General features: G+C 56.2%; 1 protein-coding gene across 22 annotated transcripts in view; it reads right to left on the bottom strand.

Annotated features, from left to right (window-relative positions):
* WNK3 (WNK lysine deficient protein kinase 3) overlaps window positions 1-15,738 on the bottom strand; it is a 63,905-nt gene that overhangs the window by 25,024 nt on the left and 23,143 nt on the right. For 21 of the 22 annotated variants that reach the window (XM_065571189.1, XM_024112215.3, XM_065571186.1 and 18 more), the window contains 8 exons: window positions 12,545-12,717; window positions 10,965-11,185; window positions 10,141-10,298; window positions 7,069-7,157; window positions 4,642-4,861; window positions 2,818-3,100; window positions 1,647-1,840; window positions 494-622 (listed from right to left, as the gene is read on the bottom strand). In XM_065571189.1, the coding sequence (XP_065427261.1) occupies window positions 494-622; window positions 1,647-1,840; window positions 2,818-3,100; window positions 4,642-4,861; window positions 7,069-7,157; window positions 10,141-10,298; window positions 10,965-11,185; window positions 12,545-12,717 (1,467 nt within the window). The remainder of the gene's footprint in view (window positions 1-493; window positions 623-1,646; window positions 1,841-2,817; window positions 3,101-4,641; window positions 4,862-7,068; window positions 7,158-10,140; window positions 10,299-10,964; window positions 11,186-12,544; window positions 12,718-15,738) is intronic. The other variant, XM_065571195.1, reaches the window with a different exon arrangement.

Below are 15,738 nucleotides of genomic sequence, written 5' to 3' on the forward strand. Positions count from 1 at the left end.
GCCCTTGGGCCAATTATATTCCCCCCAAAATAAGTTGCTTTTGGTCCAGCGCCCCGGAGGCTCCGATCTTGGCTAATCCGGGTGGAAGCGGGTTGGTGCTGGGCCTGGAGTTCCCTGCCCACGAAAACGCCAAGTGGGAGAGGAGACTCTGCAAGTAGTGAGCTGAAACAGGAACAGCTGGGGACGGCCCTTCCCTCTTCTGACTTTAACGGCAATCAGGGCCGGTCAGCAATTTCCCCGCAAACTTTGCCAGATTCAGGGAAACTCAAACTTTCCGAGGGGAAGGACCCTCGGGGCCAGACAGAGTCCCACCCCACAAGAGCCAGCAGCCCCATGGTCAGGGAATCACCTAGAATGTGGGATCCCAGATTCAAGTCCCTGAACCAGGAAGGACTTGACCCTGGAAGTCACACATCCCTGTTCAGTGCTTTCCCCACCTGCCCCAGCCACCCCTCGTGTGTCAGCCGCGCCGCACACAGCACAACAGACGTACCATCATCTGCGTGAGCTGCGGGACCGCAACAGGCGAGACCTGGGGCTGGGGAGCTGCCGGCGGAGCTAAGCTGTGGGTGGGCAGAGCTGGGGATAAGATCCGCGGGTGGCCCAGGTTCTGCTGCTGCACCTGGTTAATTAACGATGGCGACGAATAAAGAAGCTCGTTAATGACAAAGCACCTCCGGACCCCACCTGTGCTCTCCCCAGCTCGGATCTGCTGCACCCTCCTAGCCGGGTCTCTTTAGACGCTTGGCTCCTCTTTTAGCCCAGGTTTATAATTGCTGGATCGGTGTCTCACAGCTGAGCGAATGCGCCGGCTACGCAGACCTTCTGAGCTGCGTTCACACGGCCGAAGGACAGGGCTTGGATCCGGGCCACGGGCCTGACCCACCCCACTGGCAGGGCCCGACGGCCCGGGCCCTGAGCATTCGCTGACCTGAGCCAGACTGATTCGTGTGTGGATGGAAGTGGGGCTTGAGCTTAGCCCGGGCTCAGAGCCTGGGTTTGGTGCTCCCCTGCCCCCCAGGACACAGTGTGGTTCTGAACTCGAGGGAGGCGGTTCAGTAACGAGCCGGGGATACCTCACACCAAAGATAATGGTTAACCTCGAACCCTGCCCCCTGCAATGCCTCCAACTCTGACCCACTCCCCAACACTCCCAACCCTGTCCCCTACGTTCCCGCCTCGTGGCCCCTCACGACTCAGGAGCCGGATCCTAGGACCCTGCTAGGAGGGTGGGTCACAGCCCAAGTCCCAGTGAGCCAGCGCGGAGAACAGCAGTGGAGACGTTCCCACTCGGGCTCCGAAACCTGGCAAAGCGAGTGGGTCTCAGAGCCCAAGCAGGGCCGTCTACACTGCGATCTGTAACACTGCAGCACCAGCCCGAGGCTGCCAACCCTGGCTCTGGGATTCACTGCAGCGGGCTGGGTAGACATACCTTTAACGGCCTGGCCCGTGGGCCTTGCTGAGGGTCAGCAGATTCGGGGGCGGGAGGGGATTTCCCCAGGTCAGATCGGCAGGGTTTTTGGGGCGTGGGACAATCCGGGCGCTCAAGACACCGTTCTGTGGCCTTAGGCGCTGTGCGTGGCTAAGGACGCCCTTGCTATCACTGACCCTAGGATGACGGCTGGTGATCCGAGGCGGCGCCTTACCCCGGCAATCTGCTGATAGTGTCCCATCAGCGGCTGCGACGGGTAGAGATGTCCCTGAAGGCCGGCTTCCACAGGTGGGAGGATGGAGGCCTGCGGGAGGCCGCCCATCGCCTGCTCCGAGTAGGCCAGGCTGTGCTGTCTGGGGGCATCCGATAGAATCACCGACCCAACGCTCTTCTCCGACAGGCTCTCAGCTGTATGGGGAGGCAGGAGATCCCTGTCAGCCACTCAGAGCATGGGCAGGCGTGGCCTGACATGGGAACCAAAGACTCACTAGGTCCCGCTCCAGACCTACGTCCTCCTCACCAACACCACCAAGTTCCTGTCTAGCACGCGTCTCCAAGTGCTTTACGGAGCAGAGAAACCGTGCCACTGAGACCGGCAGGGACTAGAAGCCGGGTGTCCTGGGGCCCTGGGCAGTGCACTATCCACTAGGCCACACTGCCTACAGACTCACATCTAAGGCTGCTCAGCATGACAGTAAACAATGGCTGCTCGGAAAAACCAGGGCAATTAACACCAGTCTGCGGGGACTCCAAGAGGCACCAACTGCCCCAACCCTCGCCCCTCCGAAACACCTCCAAGCCACCCCGAGGAGGGGGCGGGACCGCGGCGGCGTGGGGGCCAAGTCACAGCATAGGGGGGCATGGAGCGCGCCGTCATCAGGAGGTGGGAAGAGACCCTGATACCCCTTCTGGCTCGGTATCGCCGAGAGTCTGGGCCGGGAGTTAGCCCCATCTGGGACGACAGATCACCCCAAGGGCCCTTCTGAGTCCAGTGCCCCTGCCTCCTCTACTTCAGGCCGGGGCTACCCCTGTAGCGTGAACGCGGCCCCAGCACGGCCTGCGCTGGCTCACAGCTGTGTTCTGAGGGTGGTTTTTTCACCCTCCCCCAAAGCATCAGGGATGGGCCTCAGCCGGAGACCGGACACCGGACTGAGGGGCCGGGGGGGCTCTTTGCAGCTGCCCGGTTGGCGGGTCTGGCTCCCAGGCTCAGGGTGGCCAGACGTGGGACGGGGGAGGCAGGGACCTGGGGTCGCCCTGCAGCATGGGATCATCGGGGCACGTCTCAGCGAACGGATTCCCTTGGGTGACGTTTCGGTCTCTCCCGAGGAGACGAAAGGGGGCGGGGGGCTGGTGAAATTGACCAGCTACCCCGTCGCGCCACGTACCCGCCACGGACGACTGGTGCTGAGTCTGCTGCAGCAGCTGCTGCCGGACGTGCTGGTCCACCTCCGTCTCCTCCCACTCGGCGCCCGCCGGCTGGGCCAGGCCGGTCAGCGAGACGCCCTGGGGCAGCAGGGCCCCGCCGGCTGCCTTGCACTGGGCCTCCCGCTGTTCCTCCAGGCAGCTGGCTTGCCGCCGCTCTCGGGTCTTCTTGATCAGGGCCACACGGTCCCGGATGGACTTGGCCACCGCTTTGGAGTCGCTTTCGTGGAAGAATCCAGATTTCACCTGCAGAAGGGGGATCAAGATGGGAAAGACGAGGAATCACGCCTGCTCTCCAGATACCCCGTGAAAGCCTCTCTCGGAAAAGCACACAGCTCTTAGCACCCCACCCTTTTACTGGAGAACTCTTTGGAGGGCTCAGAGATGTGGATCAACCACTCTCCCCGTCCTCAGGTAAGAGGCATTGGTGACTCATGATACTGGACCCCTGACGGAACCAGGATTTCACCTCGATGTTTCTTCATAAAGACCCAGCTGCTGGAGTCATGTGATTTGGGGGAGAATGTCACCTTTCTTTTTACAAGGAAAACTTGCTAGCCCTCGGGACTGAGGAGAAAAGCTTGCAAACGGGACCTTCTAAAGGCTCAAAAGCTAGAAAACAAATTCCAAGACTGCACATTTCAAAAGAGATTTTTCAAGCCACGTCTCACGATTTTGGGGGGAGGCTTAATTTATAATTTCAGAACCTTTGGGGTTGGCAGCGCCATCTTTAACAGAGGCCTTGTCAAAACACATTCAGCCAGTTGGTTAAGGGAAAGCACTCTTATTTTGGCTGAGTTTAAACCTCTTCCCAAGTGACCTAAAAAAACCCAACACCCAGTCTGTAGCCGGAGCAGCCTTCGGGGTGGATTCTCCTGTTTCAATTTAACTAAGCATATGTCTTGGCTGCCGCATACCTGAGCTAGCTTTGATACTCACGGCAGCGTAGCCATGCCCAGAGTGGGTTTAAATTCAAACCACATTACACCTGTGACAGACACAAGGCGCTGGAGGAGTGGAAGTCCGAATCGATCCCCAAGGGCCGGGCGGTAGGGCATATTCGTAGGGTATTGTATCGACAAGCGGTCTATGTACCTTTGTGTTCATGATCCTCCTGAACCGGGATTCACTAGGGGAGTGATTAAAGCCAATTCCCAGTGCCAGGTACACGGATACCCAGCCCTTGGACGTTCTGCATCTCTTGCAGAGGCAAAGACCTAGGAGACGTCCCCAGCCTGAGCTGGCTTAGAGACAAAGCCGCTCCCAGTGAGACCCCGCATGGCCCACCAGGACTCCACGCGGACAGCCACTGGCTGAGCGCGTCGACTGCTTGTGGCTTCGTGCAGGAGTTTCTCTACCGTTCCAAGCCAATCCCAGGGGGCTTTCCCTCAGCAGACATGGCCAGAGACAGCGGCGATCGCCGGTGTCGGCGCTAGAGAGACGTTAATAAAGTTTCAAACGGTTTGAATTAAAAAAAAAAAGGTTCCGACTTCTCAACCAGTCGGGTTTCCTAACATCCCCGAGGGCCCGAGCCGAGCTTGATCTCCATCCTCCCCGGAGTCGCCCAGGAGGGACAGGCGAGACACGGCTTCGTCATGGAAAATACAAGCGGAGCCGAACAACGGTAACGCCTCCAGGCTTCTGAGTTATTTACGGGAACTCAAAAAGCGGCTGGATCCCCTCCAGCCCGACTGCGCGAACACAGAGACAACCCCTGCCCCGACGAGCTCCCACGCAGCCGAAGGGAGGGAGGAGAGGCAGGGGCACAGTCCGTGCGACGTGCTCACCATCTCGCACGCCACTTCCTCGGGGACGTCCGACTCCAGGTTGAAACTGAACTCAATGGCTTCGTTGTCCTTGTGCTTCCCCTTCAGCTTCTTGGGGTCTTCCACCCAAAGCCTCAAGGCCAGAGAAGAGCTCAGCCCGTCATCGTCCTCCGCCAGCTCCACCCGCAGCCCCGTGTCCTCCGCGAAGAAGGCGTGGTTCAAAAGGTCTTTGATGGACAACCTGGTGGTGAGAGGTGGGGGGAGGGGCGGGTGGATTAGGGGGTCCATCGCCAACAGGATATTGACCACCTGGTCGGTGACCCCCTAAATCACACCATTTCTAGCCTCTTTGGGGCCACGAGTTAGACGCTCCACCCCTGTCTGACGCTGCCCCAAGCCTGGCACCCACAGAAAGCACAGAACCACTCGGCCGACGGGGGCGGGGGTCTGAGTGTGGCCACAGAGACTTTGCTAAACTGGAGCCAGAGCGCTCGAGTGATCTGCCTCGGGTCACAGAGCAAATCACCAGCAGAACCAGGAACGGGACCCAGGAGTCCGGGCTCCCAGCCCCCCCCCCCCACTCTAACCACCAGCCCCCACTCCCCTCCCAGAGCCGGGAAGAGAACCCAGGAGTCCTGGCTCCCATCCCCCCCTGATCTAACCACCAGCCCACACTCTCCTCCCAGAGCCGGAGAGAGAACCCAGGAGTCCGGGCTCCCAGCCCCCCTGCTGTAACCACCAGCCCCCACTGCCCTCCCAGAGCCGGGGAGAGAACCCAGGAGTCCTGGCTCCCAGACCCCCTGCTCTAACCACCAGCCCCCACTGCCCTCCCAGAGCCGGGGAGAGAACCCAGGAGTCCTGGCTCCCAGCCCCCCCCTGCTCTAACTACCAGCCCCCACTCCCCTCCCAGAGCAGGGAGAGAACCCAGGAGTCCTGGCTCCCAGCGCCCCCTGCTCTAACCCACCAGCCCCCACTCCCCTCCCAGAGCCAGGGAGAGAACCCAGGAGTCCTGGCTCCCAGCCCCCCTGCTCTAACCACTAGCCCCCACTCCCCTCCCAGACCCAGGGAGAGAACCCAGGAGTCCTGGCTCCCAGCCCCCCCTGCTCTAACCACCAGCCCCCACTCCCCTCCCAGAGCCGGGGAGAGAACCCAGGAGTCCTGGCTCCCAGCCCCCCTGCTCTAACCACTAGCCCCCACTCCCCTCCCAGACCCAGGGAGAGAACCCAGGAGTCCTGGCTCCCAGCCCCCCCTGCTCTAACCACCAGCCCCCACTCCCCTCCCAGAGCCGGGGAGAGAACCCAGGAGTCCTGGCTCCCAGCCCCCCTGCTCTAACCACCAGCCCCCACTCCCCCTCCCAGAGCCAGGAGAGAACCCAGGAGTCCTGGCTCCCAGCCCCCCCTGCTCTAACTACCAGCCCCCACTCCCCTCCCAGAGCAGGGAGAGAACCCATGAGTCCTGGCTCCCAGCGCCCCCTGCTCTAACCCACCAGCCCCCACTCCCCTCCCAGAGCCAGGGAGAGAACCCATGAGTCCTGGCTCCCAGCCCCCCTGCTCTAACCACTAGCCCCCACTCCCCTCCCAGAGCCAGGAGAGAACCCAGGAGTCCTGGCTCCCAGCCCCCCTGCTCTAACCCACCAGCCCCCACTCCCCTCCCAGAGCCGGGGAGAGAACCCAGGAGTCCTGGCTCCCAGCCCCCCTGCTCTAACCCACCAGCCCCCACTCCCCTCCCGGAGCGGGGAGAGATCCCAGGAGTCCTGGCTCCCAGCCCCCCTGCTCTAACCCACCAGCCCCCACTCCCCTCCCAGAGCTGGGGGGAGAACCCAGGAGTCCTGGCTCCCAGCCCCCCCTGCTCTAACCACCAGCCCCCACTCCCCTCCCAGAGCCAGGGAGAGAACCCAGAAGTCCTGGCTCCCAGCCCCCCCTGCTCTAACCACCAGCCCACACTCCCCTCCCAGAGCTGGGGGGAGAACCCAGGAGTCCTGGCTCCCAGCCCCCCCTGCTCTAACCACCAGCCCCCACTCCCCTCCCAGAGCCAGGGAGAGAACCCAGGAGTCCTGGCTCCCAGCCCCCCCTGCTCTAACCACCAGCCCACACTCCCCTCCCAGAGCTGGGGGGAGAACCCAGGAGTCCTGGCTCCCAGCCGGCTCTAACCACTGCCCCCCCCCACACACACACCAGGTGCAGGTAATAGAATCCAGACGTCTCTACACAGCCCTGCCATTGTGGTCGGGAGATCCCGCAGCTTTTCCTTTTTAACTTTATTTCAAAGAGCCCGATGGCCCCCCAGGCACAGCACGGCAGCTGACTCTGGAACGCACACGAGCACACGCTTTGCTTCGAGCCCGTGCTCGAGGCCTGGGGACTTCCCGAATCGGACTCGGAGGCCGCGGCCGACGCCACCCCATTGGCGCCGGGGATCCCTGAGCCAGTGCCTTGCAGAGGGACGCACCTTTCGGATTTGTTCTGCCGGATGCAGCCCTCGATGATCTCTTTCACCTCCGGGTCGGTCACCTTGTTGAAGCTGGCGGGTTTGATGCCCTGGAAGAGAAGGGAATTGTTATGGTGTGCCTAGCGGCACCAGCCCCTTCCTTTGAGCCAGCGAGCTGGGAGCAGAGCTTCTATGATCCACTCCCAAAGGGTCCTGTCTGCACTCAGAAGTTTCCTAGATCCCTGGATCGCATTAGACCTTTCTCTGCTAGACTGACGAGGCCATTCATAACTTTGTTCCCGACGTCGGCACTTCTGTGACCGAGTCTCCCCAGCCCCTTCTCTCGGTTCAGCCAAAGAGCTCGAGCTCCTTGAATCTCTCACTTCCAACCCTTCAGTCATTCTCATGGCTCTTCTCTGAGCCCTCCCCAATTTATCCACGTCCTCCTTGAACTGTGGGCACCAGACTTGGACACAGGATCCCAGCAGCGGGCGCACCAGTGGTAACAGAACCTTCTTGCAAACGACTCCTTGGCCGTTTGTTCCAATGGCCAGTCACCCTCACTGGTAAAACATGCACCATTTGCACGTCTGGGTTCAGCTCACAGCCCCTTGGGTCTTGTTCTCCGCTAGCTCAAAGAACGCTCGTCTCCCCACGCACTCACACACGGTAATCGAGTCACCTGGCACTCTCCTCTCGAGGAGCTAAGCTTTCTCTCCCTCTCTGACTGTGCAGCATTTCTTCCGACCCTCCAATGGCTTTCTGCACCCTCTCCAATTTCTCAACTTCCTTTTTAAAAATGGGGATCTGTATCGTCCCAATGTCGGTTTCAGCGATGCTGTATACAGAGGTAAAATCACTCTCCTGTAGACTGTGCGAGACCCATCTCCCAGCCTGGCCACCAGATAGTCTAGCCTGACCTTCTGTACCGCACGGGCTGTAGAATTTCATCCAGTTATTCCTGCCCTGAGTCCAGTAACGGGGGTTTAATAACGAGCTATAATACAGTCACTGTACTAGGACAGTGAAAGTTTGGCTCCAATTACTGCGATTCCCTAGGGGAAATCAAAGGTATATTGTATCTGTGCCGCTACCTCAACCAACCAACCTTATACATCTCAGCAGGAATCAAACCAGCTTTCTTTGACAAGCCCCATTGTCCATAAAACCCTGGGGCCGGCACTAATTCTATTCCGATCCTTTCATTCTTTATCCACTGAATCCCGTATCAGGGACTGATGCCAGCCTAGAGTTACCCAGGTCATCCCACTGGTCCTTCTGGAATATCGGCAGGACGGCAGCACTTTCTCAGTCTTCTTGAACTTCCCAGCTATTCCCCGTATCTCGTGGGGTCAGCCCCAGGGCCGGAGCTAGGCAATATTGTCATTACTAACACGGATAACAGAGTGGAGAGGTGTGTTTATAAAACCTCCAGATGACACCAGGCTGGGAGGGGTTGCTGGCCCTTTGGAGGGCAGGATTAGAATTCAAAACGACCTGGACAAATTGGAGAATTCACTAAAGACAAGTGCAGAGAACGTCACTGAGAAATGAAAAATCAAATGCACAACTACGAGATCGGGACTAACTGGCTGGGCGGTCGTGCTGCTGAAAAGGGTCTGGGGTATTAACAAGAAGTGGCCCTGCTGGAGTCCTGGGTGGGGTTCTGGGTGCCGCTCCTTAGGAAAGACCTGGACAAACTGGAGACAGGCCAGAGGAGAGCAACAAACATGAACAAAGGTTTAGAAAACCTGGCCTCTGAGGAACGGTGACAAAACTTAGACATGTTTAGTCTTGAGCAAAGAAGACTCAGGGGGACCTGATACCAGGCTTCAGATCTTTAAAGGGCTGTTATAAAGCAGACAGTGACCAAAGGAGACTGAGGTTAGATATTAGGAAAACTCTCATTATAAGGGGAGTTCAGATCTGGAAAGGCGTCGCTGGATGTTTTTAAGGCAAGCTGGACAAACCCCTGTCAGGCAGGGTCTAGCTTTACTTGGTCCCACCTCAGCGCAGGAGGCTGGACTTGACGACTTCTCAAGATCCCTTCCAGCCCGACATGTCTATGATTCGAAGATGCGTTAAAAATTAGCATCAGGCAGGGGGAGATCTCTGCCAACTCTTTAAAGCCAGAAGAGACCATTATGGTCACCTAGTCTGAGCTGCGTCACACTGAGGGTAGGATCTGGCCGGCCCCTCCTGTTAACTCCCTTATCCCACTCGGAAACTTCCAGCCTCTACTTTGAATGCTAAGCAGAACGTCCGAGCTTTATATAATGTGGAACCGGGGCCAAATCCATTCTAATCTATTTGACTCATCCTTTCATCCACACTTGCCAGCCCTTCCACCCTCTGTCACAATAATTACGCGTGACTTTGCTGAGAATTAACTGGGTCTGTTTGTCCGCTGATGTCATTTTCTCCTGCTCTGGACAGGTTCAGTAAACAGGGCTTCAGAAAGCACCGAAAGAATTGGCAGCTTCCATTCCCCGGTTCTAGAAAAGCAACTTTGATACACCTCTGCTTAAAACTCTTTCTAACACAGAGTCAGGTTAGCATCCTTCCACCTTTTCATGCGTATTAAGGAGAGGCGTGACGTGTGTGTGTGTGTGTGTGTGTGTGTGTCGTGTCCTTCTCGTGCCGGACACCGCACCGATCCGCCCCTCCTCCCCCCAGACCAAGCTTGGGGCCTGTTTCACTGGGAGCTGCACAGGCCCCTGACTGAGATCGGGGACCCCACACACACACCTCAACTATGATCAGGGTCCCCATTTTTTCACACACTCTCGCCTGTGGGTCAAGGTTTCCCACTGACTAGTGTTTGGGGCGCTTAGGCTGAGGGAAAGACGCCACTCAGCTTCCACAGACTGAACCCGAGCCCGGCACATTACGTTCGGTGCGCAATTTCGGAAGCCACTGGTGTGTTGTGCCCCGAGACCGACGCGGAAAGGGTACCGCTCGGCCGGCGGCTCTGAACAGACTAAGTTTAGCCTCCGATTTGCACCGCGAGGCTAGTGCCCAGTAATAGGCTTACCCACCCTAATCTGCCAATGTACAAGTTTCTGCTAACAAGGAAGTTAAATTTACACCTACGCTGGTGACTTTGCGATAGATCTGGGCGGCGTTCTGGCACTCGGAGTAGGGGTACTCGGAGGTGGCCATTTCCAGCATGCACATCCCGAAAGCATACACGTCCACCGACTCGTCGTAATGCTCTTCATACATCTCCGGGGCCATGAACTCGGGGGTGCCTGCGGAGGGAAAGAGGGACGTCTTTCAAAAGGTTCTGCAAGCCTTTAGTCGGGCAAGACAAGCCGCCGCATCACATCCCACGCATCAAACTCCTCCTGGACATAGCTCTTCTTGAAGTCCAGCTCCCGTCAGCAGGAACAAAAGAGGTACAAGGTACCGCCTTGCTGATCGCTTCAGAGGGGATCTCTACACAGCATGCGGAGACATACACCAGCTAAGCTTTGAACTACCTCAGTGTCACAGAGGCTGCAAGTTCAAAGCCTGGCCCAGCCAAAATTGGTTGCAAGAACACTGGCTTGTGGGTGAATTTGCCAGTGATCTGTGAGGATTTTATTTTGGCGTGCTGCAGTGCGAGCGGAGGAGAAGAGCCAGAAAGGTTGCTACGTAATTCGGGACGATTCGGAAAAGGACACCTGAGATCGGACGTGACGTGGAGGATACACTGCGGGGTTCGTGGCTGTTTTAATACGGGTAACAGTAGATGCATACAGCTAGGAACAAAGAGCAAAGTCCGCCACACAGATAGCGATTTAGAAAGGAGGTCAGTGTGGTTATCCCCATTTTATAGAGGGGGAAACTGAGGCAGGGAGTGGGAAGTGATTCCCCCCACCATGCCAAGTCACCCCGGGCCGGCTGCTTGAGCAGGGAGTGCGCCATTGACGTACCAATGACGCTCTTGGCAAACGATGTGCGCATCAAGGTGGCCAGGCCCAGGTCGCCGATCTTCACCGAACCCGTGGGTCCAGTGATAAAGATGTTGTCGCATTTCAAGTCCCGGTGGATGATGGGCGGGGTCCGGGTGTGGAGGAACTGCAACCCTTTCAAGATCTGTCGGCACCAGCTCCTCAGGACCTTCGGCTTCATGACTTTGAATCGCTTTAAGTACCTGGGCAGAGGGAGAACCATGGCTTGATGAGAAAGGAGGAGAGCGGGGTGCCCGCCCAGCACCTAGCAGCCTGCTGAGACAAGTCAGTGTGGTAATACCTGCTCTCGGTCTGGGAAAGGAGCTTCGGGCCTCACTGCATGATGCTGGAAGAACCCACCTGTGTCCAAGACAAAGTCTCTCTTCTTCACACCAACCCTTCCCAAAGCCTGGACTAGCCAGCAAGCCGGTAATAACCCTTGGGTACCTGGGTTTGCCTCCCTAGGGGGACTCTCTGCAAGCAGGCATCGGGTCACTCATCGTCTGCACTTCAGAGTCATTAAGGGATAATGCTAAAGCCATCGGCGCTGCCGACTCTGGCTCAGGAAGGCTGACCCTGAAGGACACAGAGGCCATGTCTACACACCACAAAATTAAGTCGGCCTAACTCACGTCGGCCCAGAGCCCCCGCAGTAATTACATCACTTGTGCGTGTCGACACTTCGCTCCTCGTGTCAGCGGGGCGCGTCCTCACCACAGCGCTTGTCTCGATCGAACTGTCGGTGTGGGGCATCGTGGGATGGCTTCCAAAAGCCGGCCACAGCCGACGTACGCAACGCAGCGTTTACGCTGACTCCGCGTCAACCTAACTACATCAGCCTTGACTCTACGCCGCTCACGGGCAAGTTACGGCAGCGGGAGTGAAAGACACTTACGGAGTGAGCCGACATAAGCTGCCTTGCATCGATCTAACTCTGTAGTGTAGACCAGGCCAGAACTCCGGCAGGGTTTAAAAAGACCAGACTGAAGTAAGACTCATGGCAGATGAAATTTTCAATGTCGGTAAGCAACGGAAAAAATCATCCCAACCATACATAAAAAGGAAAGGGTCTAAATTGGCTGTTGCCTCTCACGAAAGAGATCTTGGCGAGATTGTGGCTAGCTCTCTGAAAACATCCACTCCATGTGCAGTGGCAGTCAAAGTAGCTAACCGAATGTTAGGAACCATGAGGAAAGGGACAGAGAATAAATCAGAGACTATCATAATGCCACTACAGAAATCCACAGCACGCCCACACCTGGAATACTGTGCGTGCTGCTGGCCGCCCCATCTCAAAAACAACAGATTAGAATTAGAAAGGGTCCAGAGAAGGGCAACAAAAAGGATTTGGGGCCACCATATGAGAGATTACAAAGACTGGGACTGTTCAGTTAGAGAAGAGACAACTGGGGGGGCGGGGGTTGACAGAGGTCTGTAAAACCAGGACTGGTACGGAGAACGTGAGTGCAGAAGTGTTCTTTACCCCTGCACAGAACACAAGAACAAGGGGCAACCATATTCAAACTCAGCATGCCGGGGGCAGGGAGAGGGGACAGACTTACGTCTTTAAGGTGCCAGACGTCATCAGCTCAGTGACCAACACGATGCATTTCTTCCCCTTCACCGTGGACTCCCAGGAATCGTAAAACCGGACGATGTTCGGATGCTGTAGGCCTTTTAGCATCTCTGCTTCTTCCTTAAACCTCTGCTGTTCCGCTTTGGTTAGCTTCCTGTCCTGGACCAGGGAGAACATTTGGGGAAGGGGGATAAAACAGATTCACTCTTGTTACTCCCGACAGTCACAGTGGAATTATTGTTCAGCTATTATATCGTGGCCGCACCTCGGCGCAGAGCCGCAAAGGTATTCAGACGTTTAACTCCCCCGAGATAGGCTCCAGGAGCTCACTCTATTTGACTTAGCCACGGCGAGGTTACGTGGGGAACACAACATTTCGAATGGGCTCTTCAGTCTGCCAGACAAAGGCCTAAGACAGGTCGACGCCTGGAAGTTGAAGCTAGACAAATTCAGACTGGGAAGAAGACATAAATATTTAACCCCGTGGAATCCACCACTGGAGGGAGATTACCCAGGGTGGTAGTGGAGTCTCCAGCACCAGCAATTTTTAAATCAAGATGGGATTTTTTTTTTTTTTAAAGGGATTATTTCGGGGCAGTTCTATTGGCTGCGTTATCCAGGAGGTCAGATTAGACAACCACAGTGGTCCCTCTGGCCTAGGGCTCTAGTCATCAGTTTGTTCCTTTTGGTCTACGAATCCCTATGTTGAGTTTCTTCTACCCTTGAAAGTTTATCAGTGTACCTGTGTGAGCGGGGGGGCGGGGGGGTTACTGATATCCTTGTACCAGTAGAAGCCCTAATGCGTAGGCAGTTACACTGGTAGAGTAATGGGACTAGCTAGACTGGGCGAGTGAAAACGTTACAGCTTTTTAGTACAGACAAGGCTTCAGGGAATACGTTTTTGCCACCGTAGGCGACGAACTTGGCTCTTTAAGGCAGGGGGAACCACATCTACCTACATGTAAAGTGCCCATAAAATCACAACCAGGGTTATGCTTTTTAAGCAACAGTTTTAGGGTCATAAAATAGATTCATAGCATCTAGTCTGTCCTTTTGTGTGACGCAGGCCACAGGACTTCCCCGAATTAATTCCCGGGGATTTTTTCTAAAAGATCTGCTCATCTTGATTTTAAAATGTCCAGTAATGGCGAATCCCCCGCAGCCCTTGGTAAGCTGTTCCAATTATTCATTCCCCACCCTGTTAAAAATACACGCCTGATTTCTAGCCTGAATTTGTTTAGCTGCAACTTCGAGCCACGGGACTTGGGTAGACCTTCGTCTGCTGCGCTGAAGAGCTCCCCGTCAAATTTCTTTCCCCAGTTATGTATGTCTAGACTGTGATCAAGTCTTTTCAAGAGATAAAAGGACACTTTTCAAACAGAACAGGGGGTGTGTTGGCATTGCTAATTCTGACATAATGGCGGTGACAAATCGGGGCAGTCTTCTGGACAACGTTCAGGGTGCGGTTCGATCTCAGCGGCTGTGTTCAGTTCTCTCCGTTTGGAAATTCATTCTTGGAGGTTATGGTCTGCACGCCCGTGCGCACACACACAAAATCATGAAAAAATGGCGGGGAGAAAGTGAATAAAGAAATGGAATTTTCTCCTTCATGTAACACAAGGACCAGGGGTCACCCAATGAAATGAACAGGCAGCAGGTTTAAAACAAACAGAAGGAAAGACTTCTTCACCCAACGCAGTCAACCTGTGGAACTGGGGAGGGTCATGAAGGCCAAAAGTCTAACTTCAAAAAAGAATTAGCCTCGTTCATGGAGAGGAGGTCCACCAATGGCTATTAGTCAAGATGGCCAAAGCCTCCACCCCATGCTCTGGGTGTCCCTAAACCTCTGTTTGTCAGGAGCTGGGAATGGGCGACAGGGGATGGATCACTTGGTGATTCCCTGTTCTGTTCATTCCCTCTGGGGCACCCGGCACTGGCCACTGGACCATTGGTCTGACCCAGACTGGCCAGTCTTACGTTCTTGTGTGTGTGCCCACATCCACAGCTCATATCCTGTGTGTGCGGGTATCTGGGAGTACATGCAGCCCCTCCTCTGTGTGCATCTGTGTGTGTATACGCAGCCTGCGTCCTGTGTGCGTTTGTGTATGCAGCCCCTATCCTCTGTGTGTGTTTGTGTATCTGTGTGTGTATACGCAGCCTGTGTCCCGTGTGTGTCTATGTATGCAGCCCCGTCCTCTGTGTGTGTTTGTGTATCTGTGTGTGTATACGCAGCCTGTGTCCCATGTGTGTCTGTGTATGCAGCCCCTATCCTCTGTGTGTGTTTGTGTATCTGTGTGTGTATACGCAGCCTGTGTCCCGTGTGTGTCTATGTATGCAGCCCCGTCCTCTGTGTGTGTTTGTGTATCTGTGTGTGTATACGCAGCCTGTGTCCCGTGTGTGTCTGTGTATGCAGCCCCCATCCTCTGTGTGTGTTTGTGTATCTGTGTGTGTATACGCAGCCTGTGTCCCGTGTGTGTCTGTGTATGCAGCCCCCATCCTCTGTGTGTTTGTGTATCTGTGTGTGTATACGCAGCCTGTGTCCTGTGTGTGTCTGTGTATGCAGCCCCCATCCTCTGTGTATGTTTGTGCATCTGTGTGTGTATACGCAGCCTGTGTCCTGTGTGCGTCTGTGTATGCAGCCCCCATCCTCTGTGCGTGTTTGTGCATCTGTGTCCGCATATGCAGACTGTGTCCTGTGTGTGTATCTGCAGCCCCTGTCCATTATGTGCATCTGTCTGTGTGTGTGTGTAGCCCGTATCCTCTCGGTCTCTGTGTATACTGTACCCCGTGGCTGTATGTGTGTGGGCAGACCAGACCCTCTGGTTCCCATCTGGCCTTAACCCCAGGCCAGAGCCAAACTCTCGGCTTGCACACTCCAGGCGGGGGCAGGGAGCCGCTCCCGGCGACTGGGATGTCCCAGGAGTTCACCCCAAGGCTTTTCCTCCCAACAGGCACTGAACCCAGCAGGCGGGTCCAAGATAGCCTCCCTGGCCAGCCCACTTCTGCCATTCAACAGCTGTGCGGGATTAAAGGCCAGGCCTGCAGCGGAGCAGGCTGGATAGGACCCTTCTTGCATTAAGGGACAAAGGGATCGGAGCGGCGACCGCCTGAGGCTTTGTTGTGCGAACGCCGGGGAAGCGGAAGAGCCACTCTTACAATCGTTCCAAGGCAGGTCTGCCA

Source organism: Chrysemys picta, chromosome 17 (assembly GCF_011386835.1).
Source record: "Chrysemys picta bellii isolate R12L10 chromosome 17, ASM1138683v2, whole genome shotgun sequence".
Lineage (NCBI taxonomy): Eukaryota > Metazoa > Chordata > Testudines > Emydidae > Chrysemys > Chrysemys picta.